This window comes from Phyllobates terribilis, unplaced genomic scaffold (assembly GCF_046119375.1).
Source record: "Phyllobates terribilis strain yellow unplaced genomic scaffold, ASM4611937v1 Scaffold_1__5_contigs__length_1240528914, whole genome shotgun sequence".
Lineage (NCBI taxonomy): Eukaryota > Metazoa > Chordata > Amphibia > Anura > Dendrobatidae > Phyllobates > Phyllobates terribilis.
Genome location: NW_027362761.1, coordinates 303,958,854 through 303,980,340, shown reverse-complemented (window position 1 = coordinate 303,980,340; position 21,487 = coordinate 303,958,854). Strand labels below are relative to the sequence as shown.

At 44.6% G+C, this 21,487-nt stretch overlaps 2 protein-coding genes across 3 annotated transcripts in view; one reads left to right on the top strand and one right to left on the bottom strand.

Annotated features, from left to right (window-relative positions):
• The window catches only part of RAB35 (RAB35, member RAS oncogene family), a 32,327-nt gene extending 29,961 nt beyond the window's left edge, over nucleotides 1-2,366 (top strand). Inside the window, exon 6 of the mRNA XM_073673388.1 lies at nucleotides 1,416-2,366. Coding sequence (XP_073529489.1) covers nucleotides 1,416-1,544 — 129 coding nt within the window. The 3' untranslated portion in view covers nucleotides 1,545-2,366. The remainder of the gene's footprint in view (nucleotides 1-1,415) is intronic.
• Nucleotides 2,367-2,503: 137 nt separating this feature from the next.
• Nucleotides 2,504-21,487, bottom strand: part of BICDL1 (BICD family like cargo adaptor 1) — a 123,417-nt gene continuing 104,433 nt past the window's right edge. The window contains exons 7-11 of one of the 2 annotated variants that reach the window (XR_012318314.1): nucleotides 18,824-18,967; nucleotides 17,749-17,879; nucleotides 16,003-16,123; nucleotides 14,136-14,244; nucleotides 3,224-3,356 (exon numbers count right to left, since the gene is read on the bottom strand). Coding sequence is in view for 1 of the 2 variants with exons in the window: in XM_073673376.1 (XP_073529477.1) it covers nucleotides 3,150-3,356; nucleotides 16,003-16,123; nucleotides 17,749-17,879; nucleotides 18,824-18,967 (603 nt within the window). In the remaining variant the exon portion in view is untranslated. Of the gene's footprint in view, nucleotides 3,357-14,135; nucleotides 14,245-16,002; nucleotides 16,124-17,748; nucleotides 17,880-18,823; nucleotides 18,968-21,487 lie in introns of both variants that reach the window. The other variant, XM_073673376.1, reaches the window with a different exon arrangement.

Genomic DNA, 21,487 nt, shown 5'->3' with positions numbered 1-21,487 from the left:
GTCTCAGATTGTGGCTTCTCAGCAGGGCTGTGGAGTCTGTTTCCATTTTGGTGGAGTCGGTATAAAATGGACCAGTTCTGACTCATAAAATATATAATAAATTGGGTACAGTAGTTCAATGCAGTTTGTGGGGAATATTTTTTCATAAGAATTTTGGAAAGTTATGAAATGTCCTATAAATGTCTGTCCTATTCCTGATCTAAGGGTCTAGACTTTTAGCTGAGATGAATCTGTGCTACAGTAAATTCATCACTTAAACATGAGCCATGTATGAGGGAGTCGGAGTTGGAATTGGTGTCATGGAAATTGAGGAGTCGGAGACTTGGCTTACCGACTCCACAGCCCTGCTTCACAGGAGTACCAAGATGACAGCCATGAGGGCCTTCAGGTGGTCCCCAGCTGCCATGGTAACCCATCGGCAGTCTGCACTTGCATTGCAGGGGTGCGGTGGGAACTGGTGCGTGTATGTGTGCACTGTCCATGATATCAGTTATATTCTACTGTGAAAGATGGACAGCAGCACCTGAGGTGTTCAGTGACACAGAAGCTGGCCTGCACCGGGAGCTAACAATACTCTTCATGGATCCCACTCAGCTTCTGAGCAGTGCTTACAAGCTCTATTTTCGAAAGAGCTTGTAAGCACTGCACGTTTGGTCACCATTGCCAGGCTGCAGTTGTGGCCAGTAACCTTGGCAATGAGCAGCAAGGAAAACAAATAAAACTAATTCTCAGGAGAGGTGGGAGAAATTGTAGAAAACAGAAAGCTTGTTGTTTTCACAAGCACTATCCAATTATGCCCAAGAATGGAGATGGGAATAAACTTTGAAGCACTCAGGATGCTGGAGCGTCACGTGCGCTTATTTAGTATAAGTATGATCCAAAACCAGCTGGCTATTAGTTTTACAAATAAAAGTTCTCAGACTTTAGCATAAAACAGTTTGAAAAGAAGCAACATTTTTGCGACTTTTGACACTTTCATGCCGTTTTCAGGCAGTCGGCCAAAATAGGTGTATTTGGGATAGGGTGTGGCTATGCCCACCTGTGGAATCTATGACAAGTGGCAGTGTGGCTTACGCTAGAACTGTTACTCTGGTCCCTGCCATTTCTGGTGCGGCGCACACCGCTGATGAGCTGCACTCCCTGTCCTGATGAATCTACAAACAGAAGCTGTAATGTATAAAGGAAGCCACATGGCATTTTGATACGGTTGAATTCACATGCTGTATATTTGTTGCAGAAATTTCTGCAAGAGAAATTTTCCACAATTCATGTGAAATATTTGCAACAAATTTGCCATGTGTGATTACACCCTAAAGAGGTGTTACAAATAAAAAAACTTCAATGGAAAAAAAAAAAGCTCGGCATATGTTATATTATTGGTGGGTTTAGATTTTAACATTTCTTTCTTTTTCTAGATGTTTAACTGTATTACTGAGCTAGTCCTCCGAGCAAAGAAAGAAAACTTGGCAAAGCAGCAACAACAGCAACAGAATGATGTGGTAAAATTAACCAAAAACAGTAAAAGGAAGAAGAGATGCTGCTAGGTGCAGGCACAGCACAGAGAGGCCGCACTCAATCCGAACATTCGTTTCTGGGATGAAGAGTAACTGTACCACGGGCAGTGCCCAGCTTTCAGGGGTTGGGGCATTTTCTCAGTTTTGTGCTGTCAATTTAAGAATTTTCTCAAGGTTTTCTATTGAGAGGCGCTGGCACCTTTTTATTGCTGTGCCAACAAGGTGGTGTGGATCCTTGTCATCCCCTTGTCACCCCTGCTCTTTTGGAGCGTCTGCTAGGAAAGGACAGTTGCAGTGCCTACCCCTTGGACTGATTAACAAGAGTCTGTACATACTGTATATTGTGTTAACCAGCCATGCCGCCCTCCTATTGCTTTGGCTTCTGCTTTCCGATCGCCAATCTGTCATGACTCGTGATGAATATGAACTGATCAAATTTATAAAAGATTTAGGACAGATGGCATCTTAACCTTGCGCCAGGTTTTCGGTCCTGCCTGTTAGGGTAAGATTCACTAGGCCTTGCTGTTAATTTGCTTCCCTGCTGTTTAGTTTTTGTCACTATTTAAAACCATGCTAAAGAAAAGCGAGCATCTATTCCATTGACCAGTGCAGAACAGACAACCACAAGATCATTTTGTTTTTAAAAAAAAACGCTGGATGGATCCTGGACTATTGAGTCATTTGTTACGATCTAAGAACCATCATGTTAAGAAAAAAATATAATTTGTTACGATCTAAGAACCATCATGTTAAGAAAAAAATATATATAATGGAAAAAAAAAAATCTGCCAAATTTTTTGTACCATCTTGTTCATAAATACGAACAAACTAATAAAAAATGTGAAACCTGGATCCTGAATTTGGGGAAAAAAAAGTGTCTATCAGTGTCTACAGAAATATGTATGTGGAGTGGGTAAATCTTGTAGTCACGGCCTGTGGCAGGATGGAGATGGATGTTCAACAAAGGTATTCAGACTAAGACCAAGGAAAATCATAGAAATATTTTATTCCAGAGAGTTTACAATAAAAAGAGCATAATTTTGTACTAAAATATGACATTCTCTTTATATCTGTGTATTATAAAACCAGAACTGTATGCAATATTCATTATAAAAAAATTCAGCTTCTTGTATGTACATGGAGCATCTGTCAGTACGTGAGCTGTAGGGAACAGTAGGGACCATTCCACTGTGCTGTGCTCTGTCTGGAAGACCAGAGGTAGGGCGTCTGTTCCTTGCACTGAGAGCAGCTCAGGACCTGTCTACAATGGTAATACCTGCTAAATTCAGTTATCAAGGAAGCTATGGAGTGAATAGAAACAAATGGCTCTAAAAGTGCAAGGTGTTCATCATGGAAAGACTCCACCGAACAAAGTATGTTTCCACAACAGAAATACATCTGAAATAAATACAAGTACCTCATTACTTAGCCGGTGCGCTAAGCATAATACTTTCTAGTAACTGTCATAAGCCAAAAGCCCGCTTGCCTCTCACTATGGGCATTTTCTAAGGATTTGATCACCCACAGATGGCTTTCTGGATTACTAACATTATGCCTTTCCACCGATTCCTAGCAGAATGATTTCCTCTACTCGGCTGACTGTCAGGATTCACTGGAAAGGTTGAGCAATTAACACTAACATTTTGTTTTCTTAAGAAATGAAAAGAGGCGTCTTCCTTCAGACCCAATAGGCTCTTCTCCTGGCCGCTCTGTGCGATTCAGAGTGGTAACCTTGCCACAATGTTTGATTTGGTGGCCAGTGGAGAAGGAATATACAGTCTGGCTCCATTCCTTCTGGTGTTTGTCCATCAATTGCTGGTCAATGACTCTGTGCATGTCATCCTGTTAATGAAAAACGAGAAAATAAAATCATGTCTGAACTATTTTGTGTTCGACCCAGGCAAAATGGCTCTATGAAGAACATGGGGTGTTGTGAATATACGGGGAAAGCTAGAAACACAATGCCACAAACCTTGCAAATATATAGGAAATCATGATATTTTTGTTGTGGCTGTTTAAAGGAACTAGTCACGTTTTACATGCAGTCTGATCTGTGGACACTATAGTATAGAGAAGGTGAGCAGAATGATATATAGGTTAGTTGGAAAAAAATTCAGTATAACTTGTATCTTATTCATTGTAATCCCTGGTGTTTGTATGAATGAGTCCAGTGGGCGGTCCTACTAGTGATTGACAGCTATCTCTGCATGCTCTGCCATACAGGGAAGACTGTCAATCTCTGTATAGCACCACCCACTGGTCTCATCTATACAGATAACAGGGATTTCAGTGAATAAAATATGCGTTTTACAGAAACATTTCTCACAAAAATGAATATCAATCTGATCAGCTCCTCCTGCTCTATAAAATTCTGCCTGCAGTTAAGATACAATTTTTAACTTGACAGGTTGCCTTTTAAATTGTGTTTTTTATTAAATCTCCTTTAACTTTTTTTTTTATATATAGGAAATGTATAAGCAGTTTAGTCATTTTGTTAGACAATATAGAAATGTTTCCACCACAGCAGGAAACGACTGATAAAGCTGGATCATCTTTAACTGAGAAGTGTCACCTACTGATGACCTGCACTCAGGGTGAAAGATGGCAGCCAGCCACGAGTGGTGGCCAGAGGTGAGTATTGTAACCCCTAATTAATAAGGTTTGTCTGCCTGTATAGATTTTAGCTGTGCTAAACTTGATCATTTCTGTATTGCTGCTTTTTTACATTTTATATATTTTTGTTAAATTTGCTTCTGAAGCTGTAAGCTGTGAACTCTAAGGTATTTACTACACCCCAAGACCTCCGAAACCCCTTCATTCCACTGTGTAACCCCTGATGATACTTTCCCCACGATCCACAGCAATAGTTTCTTACTGAAAGTCACCAGAGAGGTTTTGTTCTGGAAGGAAGCTGCAGCAGTAATGGGGCATTGCATTAATCCCCTCCCTCCGTAGACAGTCGGGCTGAGAAAAAAAAAAATTGTTCATCTTATCAGGCCTATTGAATGTCATGGGTATCTGATCAAAAATCGCTGTCTGCTACGTCTGAGTGTCCACCTCCAGTAGACGTATATGCCTGGAAATGATGCATGTGAGTGCGCACGTTCGCTCTTTCAGCACCATTATAGTCTATGGCCCCGACGGGACCCACAAACGTGAAAATAAGCGCAATGTAAAAGCACCCTAAAGATTACAACATCTTTAAATGGACGCCATGCAAGTGCCTGTGATTTTCCCATTGATGCCATTTCATAGTTAAGGGGTACAGCAGCTGGATCCCTGCCAGTCAGCTGACCTGGGTGGTGATGGTTGGGGAATATTAACTCCCCAAATCATGTGTTATGAGTAGATTAACTGCCCCATATACTTTAGTTTTAACCCCTTAATGACCAATGACATTTATACAACATCATAGGTCGCCTCCCCCTCTTTGGTGCGGGCTCCGGCGATGAGCCCGCACCTTTTCCAGCAAATGATAGCTGATCTGATCAGCTGTCATGTGCCACTAACAGCTGCGGGTAGAATCGCGATCTACCCGTGGGTTAACTAGTTAGCATTTAACTTGAGCAAACTAGATGCGCGTCTTAGCTCTGCCCATCGGCGCCTCTGTTGCATGACCGTGGGAGGAGGAGGAGACCCCTGTGGTTGTCATTGCCGAATTGCTACGAGCGCCGGTGGCCAGCACTCATAGAAGATGAGCATTACTCTGTCGCCTCATTGGGGGCACAGGACCTTGGGTGTTATGCCGCTGTCCACTAGGAGGCGACACTATGCTAATCTGATAAAGATTAAGCGTGGCTCCTCCTCTGCAGTATACACCCCCGGACGGCATTAGCCTACTCCAGTTTTTGCTTAGTGTCGCAAGGAGGCACACCTCAGACCTTTAGGCTGAGTTCACATGATGCGTATTTAATGCGTTTCCGCGGCGTTTTTGCAGTTGCGGAAACGCCGCGGAAACGCATGAAAAACGCATGGTAGAAGGGCAGCAATGTTCCCCAATTGAAATCCGCATGTGCTGTGCCCATGATGCGGATTTTTCCGCAGTGTAAACGCGCTCAAAAATCCGCAGCATGTCAATTAATTTTGCGTAAACGCGGCGTTTTCGCCGCCATTGACTTGCATTAGAACGCGCCAATACCGCAAGACTGCATTTGTACTTGCGTAATTGGTGCATTCTAATGTGCGGATGGTACCCGGGTGTGGAGGAGAGGAGAGTCTCATCCACACCCAGGTACCATTAAAAAAAAGCTGTACAACAAGAATAAAATAAAAAATATATATATATACTTACCATCTGTCGGCCCGCGCACCGATCCTGCCTGGTTCCCGGCACTTGCAGTGAGTTGAAGGACCTGCGCTGACGTCAGAGTCATGTGACGGGTCACGTGACGCTGACGTCGGCAGGTCTTTCAATTCAAAGTTGCCGCCGAGGGAGAACGGATTGAGCAGGACAGCGCGGGCCATCGGAGGTAAGTATATACACTCTCTCGGGTCACACTATATAAATCCATGCAAACAGCATGGATTTATATAGTGTGACCTAGTTGTCAAGCACTTTCCAAGTGATGCTAAAATCGCCTGGAAAGTGCTTGTCAATCCACATGCGGAAACGCATGTGAATCCGCATGTATTCCGCAGGAAAAACGCATGCACAATCTACATGCATTTTTTCTGCCAGGGAGATGCAGAAATGATGCAGAAATTTTCTGCATCGTGTGCACATACCCTCACTCGTCCCTCTCTTCAGCACGGGATTACAGATGAAGAAAAGAGAGGGTCTCTTAAGAGACTCCCGGCATGGCTCCTTCCTCTGCCCCCTATTAGGGGTGCACAGTTGAAGTTGAGATGGCGTATTCCCCATGTTGCTCCTTCTCTGGCCCCTCAGGTTCAGGTTTGAAGTTGAGACCCCCCCCCCCCCTCCTTCTCCAATTCCTCTCTGTCTTGGGTTGAAGTTGAGGCGAGGATAAAGGCCCCCTGACGGCGTCAGCAGCACCCTTCCTAATCCCCCTCTGGGGGTATTCGGTTGAGACGCCATCAGGTGGGGCATCGACGGCAGCATCTGCAGCTCTTACCAGCGCGCACGCTGCAGCCGAGGACCAGCAGCATTACAGGAACCCCAGCCTTGCTGCGGGACCCTGTAAGAGCCGGGGGGAGTGCTGGCAGCCATGGCACAGGCCTTCACAGGCTCTGCACCTGCGGCAGCTTTTCCTTCTAAGCGCCTCAGGGGGACTCTTTTCAGAGCCCCCCTTCCACTTATGCCTTCCGATCCGTGCCCCCCCCAAGACTACCGCGCCGGCCTGGAGCCCTTTTGGGCATAAAAAATAAATGTAGCCCCCGGATGACGGTTTGACACCCTGGAGTGTCATACATGGGCGGATCCAGGCTACAGGGCGCGCGTCTCTATGACAATTGCCGCCCTTGCAGCGTTCCGCCCCCTTCTCCTTCATCTCCTCAAGCAGGAAAAGAGCTACGCCGGCCATCATAAGCTGCAGGACGCATCCAGGCCAGCCAAGTCTCCGGGGAGGCACAGGACCAGGCTCGTTCAGCGCTCTTCACAGGGGCACATTGGTGGGGTAAGTTCACAGCCTGAGTTACTCCTCAGCTGTGAATTTTATTACTCTGTATCCTCCTCTGCACAGTTAGCCCCTTTGCATAGCCACTCCAGGTGCACTATGCCGGGCTCAAAGTCTAAGAAAACAAGGCAGAACTGCTTTTACGCATTCTGTACAGCCTGCAGTCATGCTCTTCCCAGCGACAGCACATATCCGCATTGCAAGGAGTGTATTCAGACGACTGTGCCAGAGTCCCAAGTAGCCCCTACTAATCCTTCAGTGTCTAATGCCATGCTGGAATGGGTCACTCAAATGTCAAAATTTATGACACAGTCCATAGATAACTTGACCTCCGCATTGCTTCAGGCTCTGCAAAGTCATACCTCGACTATGAATGCTACCCAACAAAGGGAAAGCCTGACTCCACATACTGACCCAGGCACATCCATGTCAAGGTCAGGACGCAAGCGGGCTCACAGGTCACGCTCATTTGCGTCATCCCATAGCACACGGTCATCCCCGTCTAGGGAGAGATACCGTAGTCCCAGGTCATCTAGACAGTCCCCTACCAGGGACAGACATTATGTTTCTCTGCACCAATCCCCGTCCAGAGAAAACCTCCATTCTGGTTCACCTAGGAGACGCCTTAGTGATACACAGGAGTCAGAAGACATTTGCGATTCTGACTCGGACAAGGAAACTGATGGATCCCTAACTCCAATCCCACCTAGCAATGCAGCGCTAGTTGAGGACATAATCTCGTCCATACATCGGGTGCTGGACATTTCTGATCTGATCCCGGACGCACCACAAAATAAGATTTTATTTGAAGGAGCTCTAAAGCCGCCTAAGGTCTTCTTGGATCATCCAGAATTTAAGTCCATTCTCACAAAACAATTCTTACAGCCTCACAAGAAACTTACCAATCGCAAGTTTCTGGAGGCCCGATACCCCTTCCCACAGGAAACCACCAAAGAATGGACAGACCAACCAGCAGTGGACCCCCCCAGTCTCCAGGCTGGCAGCAAAGACACTTCTTTCACTGCCAGATAGCTCAACCCTTAGGGATGCAGCAGACCGGCAGGTAGAACGTATGGCTCGCTCAATTTGCGAAACCACAGGGGCCTCCCTCGCTCCCCCGTTCGCTTCAGTCTGGGCAGCCAAGGCCATACTGGCTTGGGCACATAATTTACAAACTGGCCTCCAAGCTTCTGCCCCTGAGCTGTCGGACCAAGCAGTTCAAATAGCAGTTGTGGCAGATTACATGCTTCATGCAGCTCTGGATTCTGCAAGAGGTGCAGCGGGGGCAATATCAAACGCCATCACAATTCGGCGTATCCTTTGGCTGCGAGAATGGAAAGCGGACGCAGCATCAAAGAAGTCCCTCACGCACCTTACATACCTCAGTGGTAGACTTTTCGGTGAAAGGTTGGACACGATGATATCCAACGCCACCGGGGGTAAGAGTACCTCTCTTCACCAAATGAAACCCAAGCGCAATTATAACAAGCGTAACCAAGCTTGCTTCCGATCCTTTCGGAACTCTTCGGGCTGGTCCGTCTCACAGCCAGCACAAAATAACAGCCGCTTCACACGCAGGGAAGACTCGAGGTCGATACAAAAGTCGAACAAGACCTAGCAGTCAAAGGCAGGCCACTTGAAGTCAAAAGGACGAAAATCCCAAAATTTCTCCTCATCATGACTCACGGATTCAGGAAGACACCCCACCTGTAGGCGGCCGACTTTTACTCTTTCTTCAAGTCTGGCTGCTTATTACAGAAGACAGGTGAGTCAGGGAACTAGTGTCTTCAGGATACAAAATAGAGTTCACTTCCAACCCACCAAACAGAATCTTTATCTCTGGTCTCCCAAAACCACCAGACAAAGCTCGCGCCTTCCACCAAGCAGTCTCCTCGCTTCTTCAAGCAAGAGTCATAATACCTGTCCCCGCGGCCGAGCGCTTCCAAGGGTTCTACTCCAATCTATTCATAGTCCCTAAGAAAGGAGGTGGTGTACGGCCCATACTAGACCTAAAACAGCTCAACAAATATGTACGGGTACGTCACTTCCGTATGGAGTCCCTTCGATCCACCATTGTATCTATGGAAAAGGGAGAATTCCTCGCCTCCATAGACATACAAGATGCATACCTCCATATACCAATTGCACCTGCCCATCAGAGATTCCTCAGGTTCGCAATCGACCAGGACCACTACCAGTTCGTGGCGCTTCCATTCGGTCTTGCCACAGCTCCCAGAGTGTTTACCAAAGTCATGGCAGCCACCATGCAAGTCCTACACTCCAGACGCGTAGTAGTCATTCCATACCTGGACGATCTCCTCGTCAAGGCTTCCACCTTCAAGGACTGCGAACTCAGTGTCTCAATCACGGTCGACACCCTGAGCCGCCTGGGCTGGTTGGTCAACTTACAAAAGTCATCACCAACCCCGAGCCAGTCTCTGACCTTCCTGGGAATGCTATTCAATACCTCCAGGGGTCTAGTACTCCTTCCCAAGGACAAGGCACTGCCTCTCCGTCTAGGAGTTCGCACCCTTCTCAGCAAACCCCCTCGCTCCCTCCGGTTTGCCATGAGAGTCCTTGGCAGGATGGTAGCGGCAATAGAAGCGGTTCCATTTGCCCAGCTTCACCTCAGGCCTCTACAACTAGCCATCCTCAAGTCATGGGACAGGAACCCTTTTTCTCTCGACAGGAAGTTCCAGCTGACGTCCTCAACCAGGAGGTCCCTCCACTCGTGGCTCAACCGAACCTCACTAACAAAGGGGAAATCCTTTCTCCCAGGTCAATGGAAGGTCCTGACCACCGACGCGAGCCTGACAGGTTGGGGTGCAGTACACCTCCACCACAGAGCACAGGGCAAGTGGTCCCCAGTGGAAGCAACTTTGCCCATCAATATCCTGGAAATTCGGGCTATCCTCCTGGCCCTGAGAGCCTTCCATCACTTACTGGCAGCCTCCCACATCAGAGTACAGTCGGACAATGCCACAGCCGTAGCATATGTCAATCACCAAGGGGGGACCCGCAGTGCCCAGGCAATGAGAGAAGTCACACACATTCTTCACTGGGCAGAAGACACAAACTCCATTCTCTCTGCGGTCCACATTCTGGGTGTGGACAACTGGGAAGCAGACTTCCTCAGCCAGCAAGGAATAGACTCGGGAGAGTGGTCTCTCCATCCCGAAGTCTTTCAACAGATCTGCCATCGCTGGGGGACTCCGGACGTGGACCTAATGGCATCTCACTTCAATACAAAGGTCTCCAACTTCATGGCCAGAACACGTGACCCGCGAGCGCTGGGAGCGGACGCCCTGGTTCAGGACTGGACTCGGTTCCAGCTCCTGTATGTTTTTCCACCTCTCCCCCTGATCTCCAGAGTGGTGAGGAAAATCAAGCAAGAGGGAGTTCCAACCATACTAATCGCACTGGACTGGCCCAGATGTACATGGTACACCGACATCATACGGCTCACAGCAGACGTTCCTTGGTGTCTCCCCGACCGCCCGGATCTTCTGTCACAGGGCCCATTCTACCACCAGAACTTAGAGGCCCTCAATTTGACGGTGTGGCCATTGAGACCTGGGTTCTAACCCAGGCAGGTTTTTTGCCAGATGTCATTGGGACCATGATCAGAGCACGAAAACAACCTCTGCCAAAATTTACTGCCGTACCTGGAAAGCCTTCTTTACCTGGTGCGAATCTTGTAACCAGATTCCACTCCCTTATTCCCTCCCCAGGGTTTTCTTCAATCGGGTCTGGAGACCAGACTGTCCCTGGCCTCCCTTAAGAGCCAGGTGTCAGCTCTTTCAGTGCTTTTTCAAAAGTGCATTGATAATAAACCGCAAGTAAGGACTTTTTTTCAGGGGGTTTCCCGATTGGTCCCCCCCTACAGATGACCACTAGAAACGTGGGACCTCAACCTGGTGCTGACAGCATTACAGGAAGCACCCTTTGAACCCTTTAGGGAAGTCCCACTCCGTCTTCTATCCCAGAAGGTGGTTTTCCTCGTGGCAATCACCTCGCTACGCAGGGTGTCTGAACTCACAGCACTCTCCAGCAGACAGCCCTTTTTGATTTTTTTCCAGGACAAGGTAGTCCTCCGTACGGTTCCATCCTCCCGAAGGTTGTGTCCAGCTTCCATCTCAATGAAGAAATTTCGTTACCATCCCTCTGTCCGGTCCCGGTTCATAGAGTGGAGAAGGCTCTGCATACGCTTGACCTTGTCAGGGCGCTGCGTATCTATGTGTCTAGGACTGCGCCCTTTCTGAAATCTTATTCTTTTTATCACCTTCTGGAAAGTGGCCGCAAGGGTCTGCCAGCTTCTAATGCTCCTCTTGCCAGGTGGATCAAATTCACCATACAAGAGGCCTACCGCCTCAAAAATTCTCCTATTCCAGCAGGTATTACGGCACATTCTACACGTGCGGTAGGGGCCTCATGGGCCTTTCGGCACCAGGCTTCGGCACAACAAGTGTGTAAGGCAACCACCTGGACTAGCCTACACACGTTTACCAAACACTACAGGGTTTATACCCAGTCCTCAGCAGACGCGAGCCTGGGTAGACGTGTTCTGCAGGCGGCGGTGCCCCAATTGTAGGGACCCGTCTACACAATATTCGTCCATTGCTTCCTACCCAGGGACTGCTTTGGGAAGTCCCAAGGTCCTGTGTCCCCCCAATGAGGCGACAGAGTAAAGGAGATTTTTGTGTACTCACCGTAAAATCTCTTTCTCTTAGCCTCCAATTGGGGGACACAGCACCCACCCTGTTGCCCGTTCTGGGCCGTTGAGTTCTCATATTGGTTTTCCTTTGAGTTCTTACATAGTTGCCTTCTTATAGGCATGGTTGTTATCTTTGTTAAGTTCCTCCTATTGCTTTTGCACAAAACTGGAGTAGGCTGATGCCGTCCGGGGGTGTATACTGCAGAGGAGGAGCCACGCTTAATCTTTTTCAGATTAGCATAGTGTCGCCTCCTAGTGGACAGCAGCATAACACCCAAAGTCCTGTGTCCCCCAATTAGAGGCTAAGAGAGAGAGATTTTACGGTGAGTACACAAAAATCTCCTTTTTTGGCTGCAGCCCTGCTATGTGTAACACAAGTGATCAGAAGATCGCAGCTCCTAGTCTCTCATGGAGACTATTGAAGGAAGTGTAAATTTTTATATTGTTAAAAAAAAAAAAGTTCAAATCACCCCCATTTTGCCCCATTCAAAATAAAACAAAAAAAATACACATTTGGTATTGCCGTGTTCAGAATCGCCCGATCTATCAAAATATAAAAAGAATTAATCCAATCTGTAAACGGCGCAATGGGGAAAAGAATCAAAACGCCAGAATTATAGTTTTTTTAAAGCTGCAACAATGCAATAACAGGCAATCAAAACATCGTATTTACCCCAAAATGCTATTAATAAAAACTTCAGCTTGGCGTGCAAAAAAATAAGCCCTCACCCAGCCCCAGATCACTTTTTTTTTTTTATACAAACTTCGGATTTTTTTCACCACTTAAAACCAACTCGTAATGACCTGGAAAATAACGCTGGCAGGTCAGTTTTAGCATTTAGTGAACATGGCAAAAAAAAAAAACTACTGTAGAATTGCACCTTTTTTGGAATTTCACCGCACTTTGAATTTTTTCCTGTTTTCCAGTACACGATATGATGAAAGCAATGGTGTTGTTCAAAAGTACAACTCTCCCCGCAAAAAATAAGCCCTCACATGGCCAGATTGATGGAAAAGTAAAGTTATGGCTCTGGGAAAAAGGGGAGCAATAAACAAATGCAAAAACTGAAAAACCCATTAAGGGGTTAAAGGGAACCTATGATTTCCCCAAATGTTAGTAGCCTGCAGATGTGGCGTTAATCTGCAGGTTAATAGCATCTCAAAGCTGTGAAACTACCAGGAGAAATTGTACATCTGTGCAGAGTGAGCTGTCGCTCAATGTGCATATTAACGGCCATTGCTCAATACTTCATTCCAAGCCAGGAGGAATAAAGCCCATTTAATAGGTTAACGGCGTTTGGGGACAAGACTGTTTCCCTTTAACCCTTCCTGCAAATAATTGCTATCGGGATAAACAGGGTTGTAAAATGATTGTTGTAACTTATTTTTCACTTTTGGATTTGAAGGCCTTATGCTACTTGGCTGAGCTGTGTTCTCTATTCAGCAATGTACTGCATTTCTCCCTAGCATACCTTTGTAATAAGGCATTCAATAGAGATTAAAATTGGATGTGTGCAGTAGGGTCACACAGGGAACCTGTGACCCCCAGAACTGCTATGTGCCTTCAGATATAGTGATAATCTGCCGGTAATTGGCATATAAATCATGTCTTGTAGGTTTACTCGAGCAGCAGCTGCAGGGAGAAAGTGAAGTTATATTCTCCTTGTTCGCTTACAGTCACAACACAGTGAACACGCAGTACTCTCTCACAGACACATTGCGTGAAGGCCTGCTCTGCAGCATGTGTACGCAAAGCAGGCTCTACATCAGTGTGCCGGGGAGTGATTACAGCCGCGCTCACTGTACAGTGGGCAGTGACTAATCACTCATGCACAGCCCCTACACCACCCCTATGACTGGGAAGCGAGCAGCTACAAGGAGAATAAAAGTTCATTTTCTCCCTGTAGCCACTGCCACAGTAAGGCAGGCATGCATGTTAGAAATGCAGATTAACCCTATGTTTGCAGCTAAGTAGTGTTTCGGGAGGTGACAGGTTCCCCTTAAGATTTGTACGACTTGGAGCTTGCATGGAGCCAATGTGCAGCCCTGTGGATGAAACGTATTGCACAAACTATTGAGGATGGACATGTAAGTTGTTTTTGTCATCTGACATTTCTAGTGTTTGTTATTCAGTTATGACACGTGACGACGTATGGATGGATATGAATGGGGAGCCAAGAGGTGGGATACAATGATCACATAATATAGCGTGGAACTATGAAATGTTGCTAATTAATGGAGAAAGCAAACACATAACCATCAACTAAAAATGCCCTGGGTGAGATTGATGATTCAACACGATGGACAAGCCAATACAGCTATACAAAATCTCACCTCTAAGGCAGGAGGGGTGTATGATTAAAGTTGTCGATACAGGATCTGAGAAAGGCCATTAGATCAGAAACCAAAGGAGCCAAATAGTGAAAAGCCCTGAGGAAGCAAACTATAGCCAAGAAACGTAAAGATGTCATGCTTAGGAACCAATGCTAAACTAGTCCACACTAACATCTTATATTATTGTTTTTTTAAATTATAAAGAACAAATCCAATTTATTTATTGGGATTCAGATACCAAAATGTGTCTTTGTCCAGCCATTCATTTAGGAACAAGTGTATCCTACTAGTGCGCTTCTGTAAACCTATAATACAACAGGTTTATATTTGTATACCTATAGGATATTTGAGCTGGGTTTGGACCTGATGTTTTTGTTAATTTAGGATCCATTGCTTCTCAAAATTAAACATTATTTAGATGTCTTGGAGGGAAAATTAAGACTGGTGAGCAATACGTTTTTTTATTTTTCTTGTACTTTTTGAAGGACAAATGTCAAATTTGTGGCATCAAAATACATCCCAACCTTCCAAATGTGGTAATATACCTACTATGTGTAAAGATTTCTATGCGTTCCATTCACTTGAATGGGACATCTGCAGCAATGTCTACAGCAAATCTGCCATGTGAATATACTATAGAGAAGCAATATGATTTGCATTGCCATGTTCTGCCAGCAAGCCCAGAACTTCATGGCAAATGGTCTTTACTTCTTTGCCTCTCTTCCACTAGGCCTCATGTGCCATTAAGATCTTGCAGGGCTCAAAGTGTAGACCAGTAGCCATCGCATAGAGGATTGGACTGCAGCTGCAATAGGGCAGTGGGAATCAAATTGCTCTTTTGAATATACCTGTATTTTCTTGTTAAATATTAGTTTTTTTTAATCAAAAGTAGTATAAGAAATATATAACACTGGTGTATGTTTCAGAAACCCTAGAAAGAAATTTGAGTTGTAGAAATGAGCGATTGGATTGACAAGTCCCTGGTCCATAGGCCACATCGGTACTCCATGGCTGCTGGACGGGAGCCCTGCTAACCGCTTATTACCCGCCAGCGTTTCTTCTGATTACAAACCTGGTGCAAAGTCATGATGTCACACGGATTCGGGCTTGTAGTAGGCGGCTCCCAGTGCTCCCGTCCAGTGGCCACACTCTTCTGTACTGCGATGTAAAGCAACTTATTGCCTATTCTAGTAGATAGTGCTGAAGGTTGCTATCTTTTGTGCCCAGTGATACGTGATGGCTGTCAGTTGAGATAATATTATGGCCTTGGTGTGATTTGAAGTATTTTCTTTGGGGAAAGTCACAATCCACCTTTCAACCGTGATAAAAGTTCCTCCTTCAGAACATTTATCATGGCCAAAAACTGCAACTTATGTACGTAGAAAATAAGTGAAACACTACAATCTTGACTTTAATTTTAGTTGCCATTCGGGGCAAACTTAATGCTTGAGCAAGCCCTGCAGTCCATACTCTGTTGTACTTTACTTTGTCTTAGAGAATGATTTAGCTCTGGCAACGAGCACTGCTGACTTCGCGGCCACAATTGCCTCTTCAGCATGGAGTCTTAGCTTTGCAACACAGCTCTTAAGACGAGCCACCAGTGGTGCATACAGCTCCAAGGAGAACTTTTTAGTACACCCTCTTGTGTTTGGATCTAAAACCACACCCAAATACTGCAAGTGTGGATCCAGCCATATCAAGCCTCCCATTATCCTCAATGAAGCCTACAGGTTGTTTTTTTGGGATTCTGAATCCGACAAATGAAAAATCATGGTTAAAGTGATTACAAATGCATTATACAGTGAAGACACTTTATAAGACATTGGTTTATTACTCAGCAATCAGCATATCGAAATAAAGTCCCTACCTGCCAAGCCTCCAGCTGCTGGGACAGATTTAGCTTTTGTTGAATGGCATCTAGTAGTTGTGTGTTCAGTGACATCAAATCAATTCTACATTTTGCCAACTCCATTTCCACTGCGTTTTTCCTTAAAAATGAGAAAAGCAAAGCCATGTATACTATGTGAAATACCAACATTAAAGGAGATGTACAGGATGAGAAACACATGCCTGTGTTATTCTAGAAACAGCACCATAGCTGGCTGCAGGTTTTGTAATGTGTTGCACTGAAATGAATGGGACTGCACCGCATACGGCAATACTACATATAACCCATGAACAGGTGCGGTACTGGTTTCGGAAGAAAGGAGCTATGTTTTTCTAATCCCGCACAAGCCTTTTAATTAAAACGCTTACATTACAATCTTCCCAATTTTGCTGCAGATTTGACCGTGAGATCACTCTTTATGAACCCCATTAAAGTCAAATCTTAGACAATAGGTAAATATGGTAGAAAAAGAATAATACATACATGATATACTGTAAGCCTAATATACACTACTAGGCTCCTGAGACCAGATAAATTATGATTCTCCATTAAAGCCCTTTCCTGGCACATATACACAATTAGGCATTTCACACTGTTGGCCGTGTAAGAACTGGGACCCCACCAATGTTCATAACCAAACAAATCCCTTTACGGACCCCAATGGAGATCTGATAGTTACTATAAAGAAATATGAGCCCGAGACCTCTTTCCATCAGGCCATTTTTACCCAATTGTATTTTTAAACCAAAACCGGGAGTAGGTCCAAAACCTATGGAAGACTTGATAATATTTGCTGCATTCCTGGTTCAGGGTTACAAATACTGATGCCTGTATGAACGTGATCCAGCTCACACTGATTTTATTTTGTATGTTGAGACATGAAATTGACAATCCAGTCAGCTGTAATAATTAGATTTGTTATAGAGGTATTTTATCTTACACATGTATGGCATATCCATAAATGTCTTAATAGATGATTGGTTGTTTATGGAACTTCAATAGAAGTCAATTGAGAGAGCCGTTTAGACATGGCCACCTCTCCACTGATGGTGGCTGTGGTAGCGGTCAGGGGATCCTCTTCTCAAAAGGGGTTCCAGGTCCCAGCTGTGAGATCTCCACCTGTCAGCAATTTATGGTATATCTTGCGGAGAATACCCATTTAAAGGGGTTATTCATTGGATAAACCATCAATTTTAGATTAGTGGGGGCCTGACAATCGGCAACCCTTCGATCAGCTGCCGGAAGAGTCTGTGGCACTCGTATAAGGGCTTCGGTGTCTATACCAGCAGACTTGTTCGTAGTTTAGTTTATTTTTTTTTATTGAGGTCGTTCAATATAACACACGGAAGTAGAGTGTAAATGCAGAGATTTCAGCGCTCACACGGCCTCTTCAACAGCTGATCAGAGGGGGTTCTTATAGTCAGACCCCACCAATGTAATATAAGTGGCTTATCCTAAGGGTAAGCCATACTTTTTAGATACTGGATAACCACTTAATGCTTTTCAATTTGGACTGATGTATTCCTTTACTACATACAGAATTCTAACGGTATTAGGAAGTAGATGTGCACCATGTTGCACGTATAAGACTAACATGTAATTCTATGGTATTTCAATCAGTCGTTTAGGCCTCTGGAATAAGAGCTGCTTAACAACAAGGAAGCACCAGTAAAATGAAAAATCTAAACCAGACTAATACTGTAAAAGTGTAGAAATTTGGATTACTTGGCTATAGCTTCATCTCGATCCTTTATCGCCTTTAGTAGCCGTTCATGTGTATCATTATTTTGGGTAAGCTTCAGGAGGTGGTCTCGTTCTTCTTTCAGTGCAGTCATTTCCACACTTAATAAGGTTACCTGGCAGGGAACACTGTCATTAGAGTCAGCAAGATAAATCATTTAGCAGATATTCAAAGGCATTGTACAACCTCTTTCCTAAGACTTCAATACTTAGTTGTAATTGGTGAAAAATGCAAACTATTAAAATAATCTGTCAGCAAGATCATGCTGCCCTCACACTGGACATACACATGAGATGGCTGCCGGCCAAATGATGCTTCGGACAATCGTTTGGCTGACAGCCACCTCAGCCGACTCTCAGGTATGCCAAGCACTTCTGTGTTCTCTATGAGAAGCCCACTGACCGACATCTCTGAACACTTTGATCAGCAGTCTGAAATCGGATATGCACGATTGACATCCTCTCCGATCATCAGTCCCTGACCATCAGTTGCCCGGTGCCTCCATACACATTAGTCCGTCAGCCAAACTGTCGATGTCGGCAGGTTCAGCCAACATTAGTCTGTGTATGGGGGTCTTCGATGCACTGGCCGACTGCAGCTGTTAAACAACCACCAATTGACTGATTGGTGGTTGTTTAATATTTTGTCTAGACAGGCCGACCACACTTAAGAGCCAGTGTAAGTGCACCTTAACTGTGGCCAGCATGACTAATAGCCTATTTAGATGAAACAATATAATTGGGGAGTGAGCGTTCATAGCTTCACTCGTTCCCAAATATTGGTCAGTCTAAACAGGCTGGCAATCATCTGTTGAAAGCGCAAAACGCTGGATTCTCAAATGCAATTATTTTTAAGCAGCACATCTTCCTGTGTAAACAGGTGATGTGCTGCCGATAATATGACGTTCTATGCAATACAATTGTATTAACAATCGTTCTGTGTGCATACAGTAAATCAGCCTACCTGAACAGGCCAATAAATGACCTGAATCGGCCTGCATAAAAGGAGCATTAGTGACAGGTCCCACAATCACAATGAAATATGTTTTCAATATGTTACCTGTTTATGAAGCCTTTGTAGTTCTTCAAACGTTTGCTTCATTCTTATTTGTTCTCCCTGTAAGAGCTCTCTTAGAGCTTTTGAGTCTTCACTTGTTTGCTTGATCTGCTCCTCCAAACCATCATCTTCACATTTTCGTGAACTCTATGCAATGAAGCCATGAAATTATGTATGACTTTTCATTGTACTAAAGGATGTAATATGAATGTATGTAATTGTTAACAATAGGGTTAATTTATTTAATAAGAATGATGTCTGGGTTTCTGATAACTATATACAGACTGCTGTTTCAGAGTACTTGCCCCTCATCAGTGCAGAGTAGTGCTGGTAGAATAGGAAGCTCTTGACACAGATTTTTTATTTTTTTTTAAAGGTGTGTAGGAGATGTAGAGAAGCTTTGATTTTCTCCTTAATACTAATTCTGCCCTAACGTGCTTAGCTTCCAAAATCAGGCTTGTTTAGGGTGGTGTGCCTGTAGCCTAAACATTGTTTTTCTAATATTAGATAACCCCATTTAACAACATCTGTTACCCATAGACTATGAACATCAGGGTGGTCCAACCGTTACTCTGAACTGATGTCCTAAAACATCACTGCATGGTAAGCAGCTTGTAGGAATTGTGCAGCTGAGAGGGCAGGGAGGCGACTGTCACACACAGCCAGACTCCCCACAGAAAAAATATACATGGTTTATTACAATATTTACCTTCTCGATTCCCCCTATACACAGTGCTGTACCGATGCTTGTATATACAGATTAGGAAGCGCTGAGAGCGCTACCTCCTCTGGACCTAGCAGTCATGTGATTGGTCATCTGATTGCTTGATGTATTGAGGAGACAGGAGCTGCTGGGTCCTTGGAGATGCGGACATGAGGCATATACACCAACCTCAGTTACATGGAAAATTACCAATAAAAATAATGTGTAAGTTTGTTAAACTGCACCCCAAGGGGGTGGGGTAAGGGTAAGAGTGGAGGCACAGTGTATGGAATAAATATATAAAAAAAGATAAAATTAAGCCCAATGTGTCTTGATAAAAAAGAGGCAAAAATTCTTTGAATATCTGACTAAGAAAAATGTTTAGACCAGAGAAAAAGCGCATGTACGATAAAACCTGAAAATGTGCTTGGTTTGCAATGGGTTAAGGTGGCTCAGTCCTCAACTGGTTTAGAAAACCATCTGACTATGGAGTCTTGTTCACAAAGCTCTATGAGAAAAGTGAGCAAATTAAAGGGTATCTGTCAGCAGGTTTTTGCTGACTTATCTGAGAGCAGCATGATGAAGGCAAAGAGACCCTGAATCTAACGATGAATCACTTAGTTTACTGGGTGCAGCCATTCTGACACAATCAGGGCTTTTAGATTTAGCAATGCAGCAGAGCTGAGTAGGCAGTGAGGTCACAGCAATGTTAATCACAAGGTGATTAATAGTTCAGTCTAACTAAACAACATCACACAGCTGGACAGTGACACATTATTGCGTCCAGTGTTTTAACCCCTACCTCATACTGTCCTCAGATTACATGGCAGAAACTTGCTGACAGATTCTCTTGAACTCTCTCCTGGAAGGAAAAAAAGCTCCTGTAAACTGCTAGGGGAGTCAGGATTTTTTTATTTATATCTGGATGTACTAAACCATGGTATAAGACAGTGACCAGAGCTTTGGAGTTGGTATTTGGAGAAGACATTGTGTGACCTTTAACATCAAAGCCTGGTCTGTACAAATTATAAAGATGAGGAAGGAATCACATAGAGGTAAAAAAAAAGTACAATTAACTATTGAACATTGATGATATCACCACATTATCATTTAATTAACACCTCATTTACCTAATAAACTGATCGGCAGCTCTGGAAATCTGAGACAAAGTCTAAAGGTGAATTAGCCGGGGTATGGGTAGCCAGATTAGACTACAAGATTTTCGGGAAATGAGCTCCTAGGAAAGCTTGTTTACGATAATCGTGCAGCGTAAATGCTTCTTTAGGGTATAAAAACATAACTAACAATAACGTGGTTCACATTGTCAAGACGGACACAAGTCTAAAGTGTCTATACTTTATTCTTCCTGTTTGTTTTCTGTAATGTTCTTCTGTTATTTTAAAATTATTTGCCTGTTTTGTGTCCTCTTTCTCTTTTTCTAGCAAGCACTGTACCTTTCGGTGACCAGAAAAATGCCCACAGAAAAAGGACCAAATCCATGAATGCCCACAGGAAATTGGCCATATAGACAAAATAACATTTATCAACTCCTTCCCCGACCTGTAATATGTTATATCGCTCTGGAGCCTGTATAGTGTGACTCCGGCTGTACCGATACAACGTTATCACCCTACCCCCTGACCTGTAATATGTTATATCACTCTGGAGCCTGTATAGTGTGACTCCGGCTGTACCGATACAACGTTATCACCCCACCCCCTGACCTGTAATATGTTATATCGCTCTGGAGCCTGTATAGTGTGACTCCGGCTGTACCGATACAACGTTATCACCCCACCCCCTGACCTGTAATATGTTATATCGCGCTGGAGCCTGTATAGTGTGACTCCGGCTGTACCGATACAACGTTATCATGCTACCCCCTGACCAGTAATATGTTATATCGCTCTGGAGCCTGTATAGTGTGACTCCGGCTGTACCGATACAACGTTATCATGCTACCC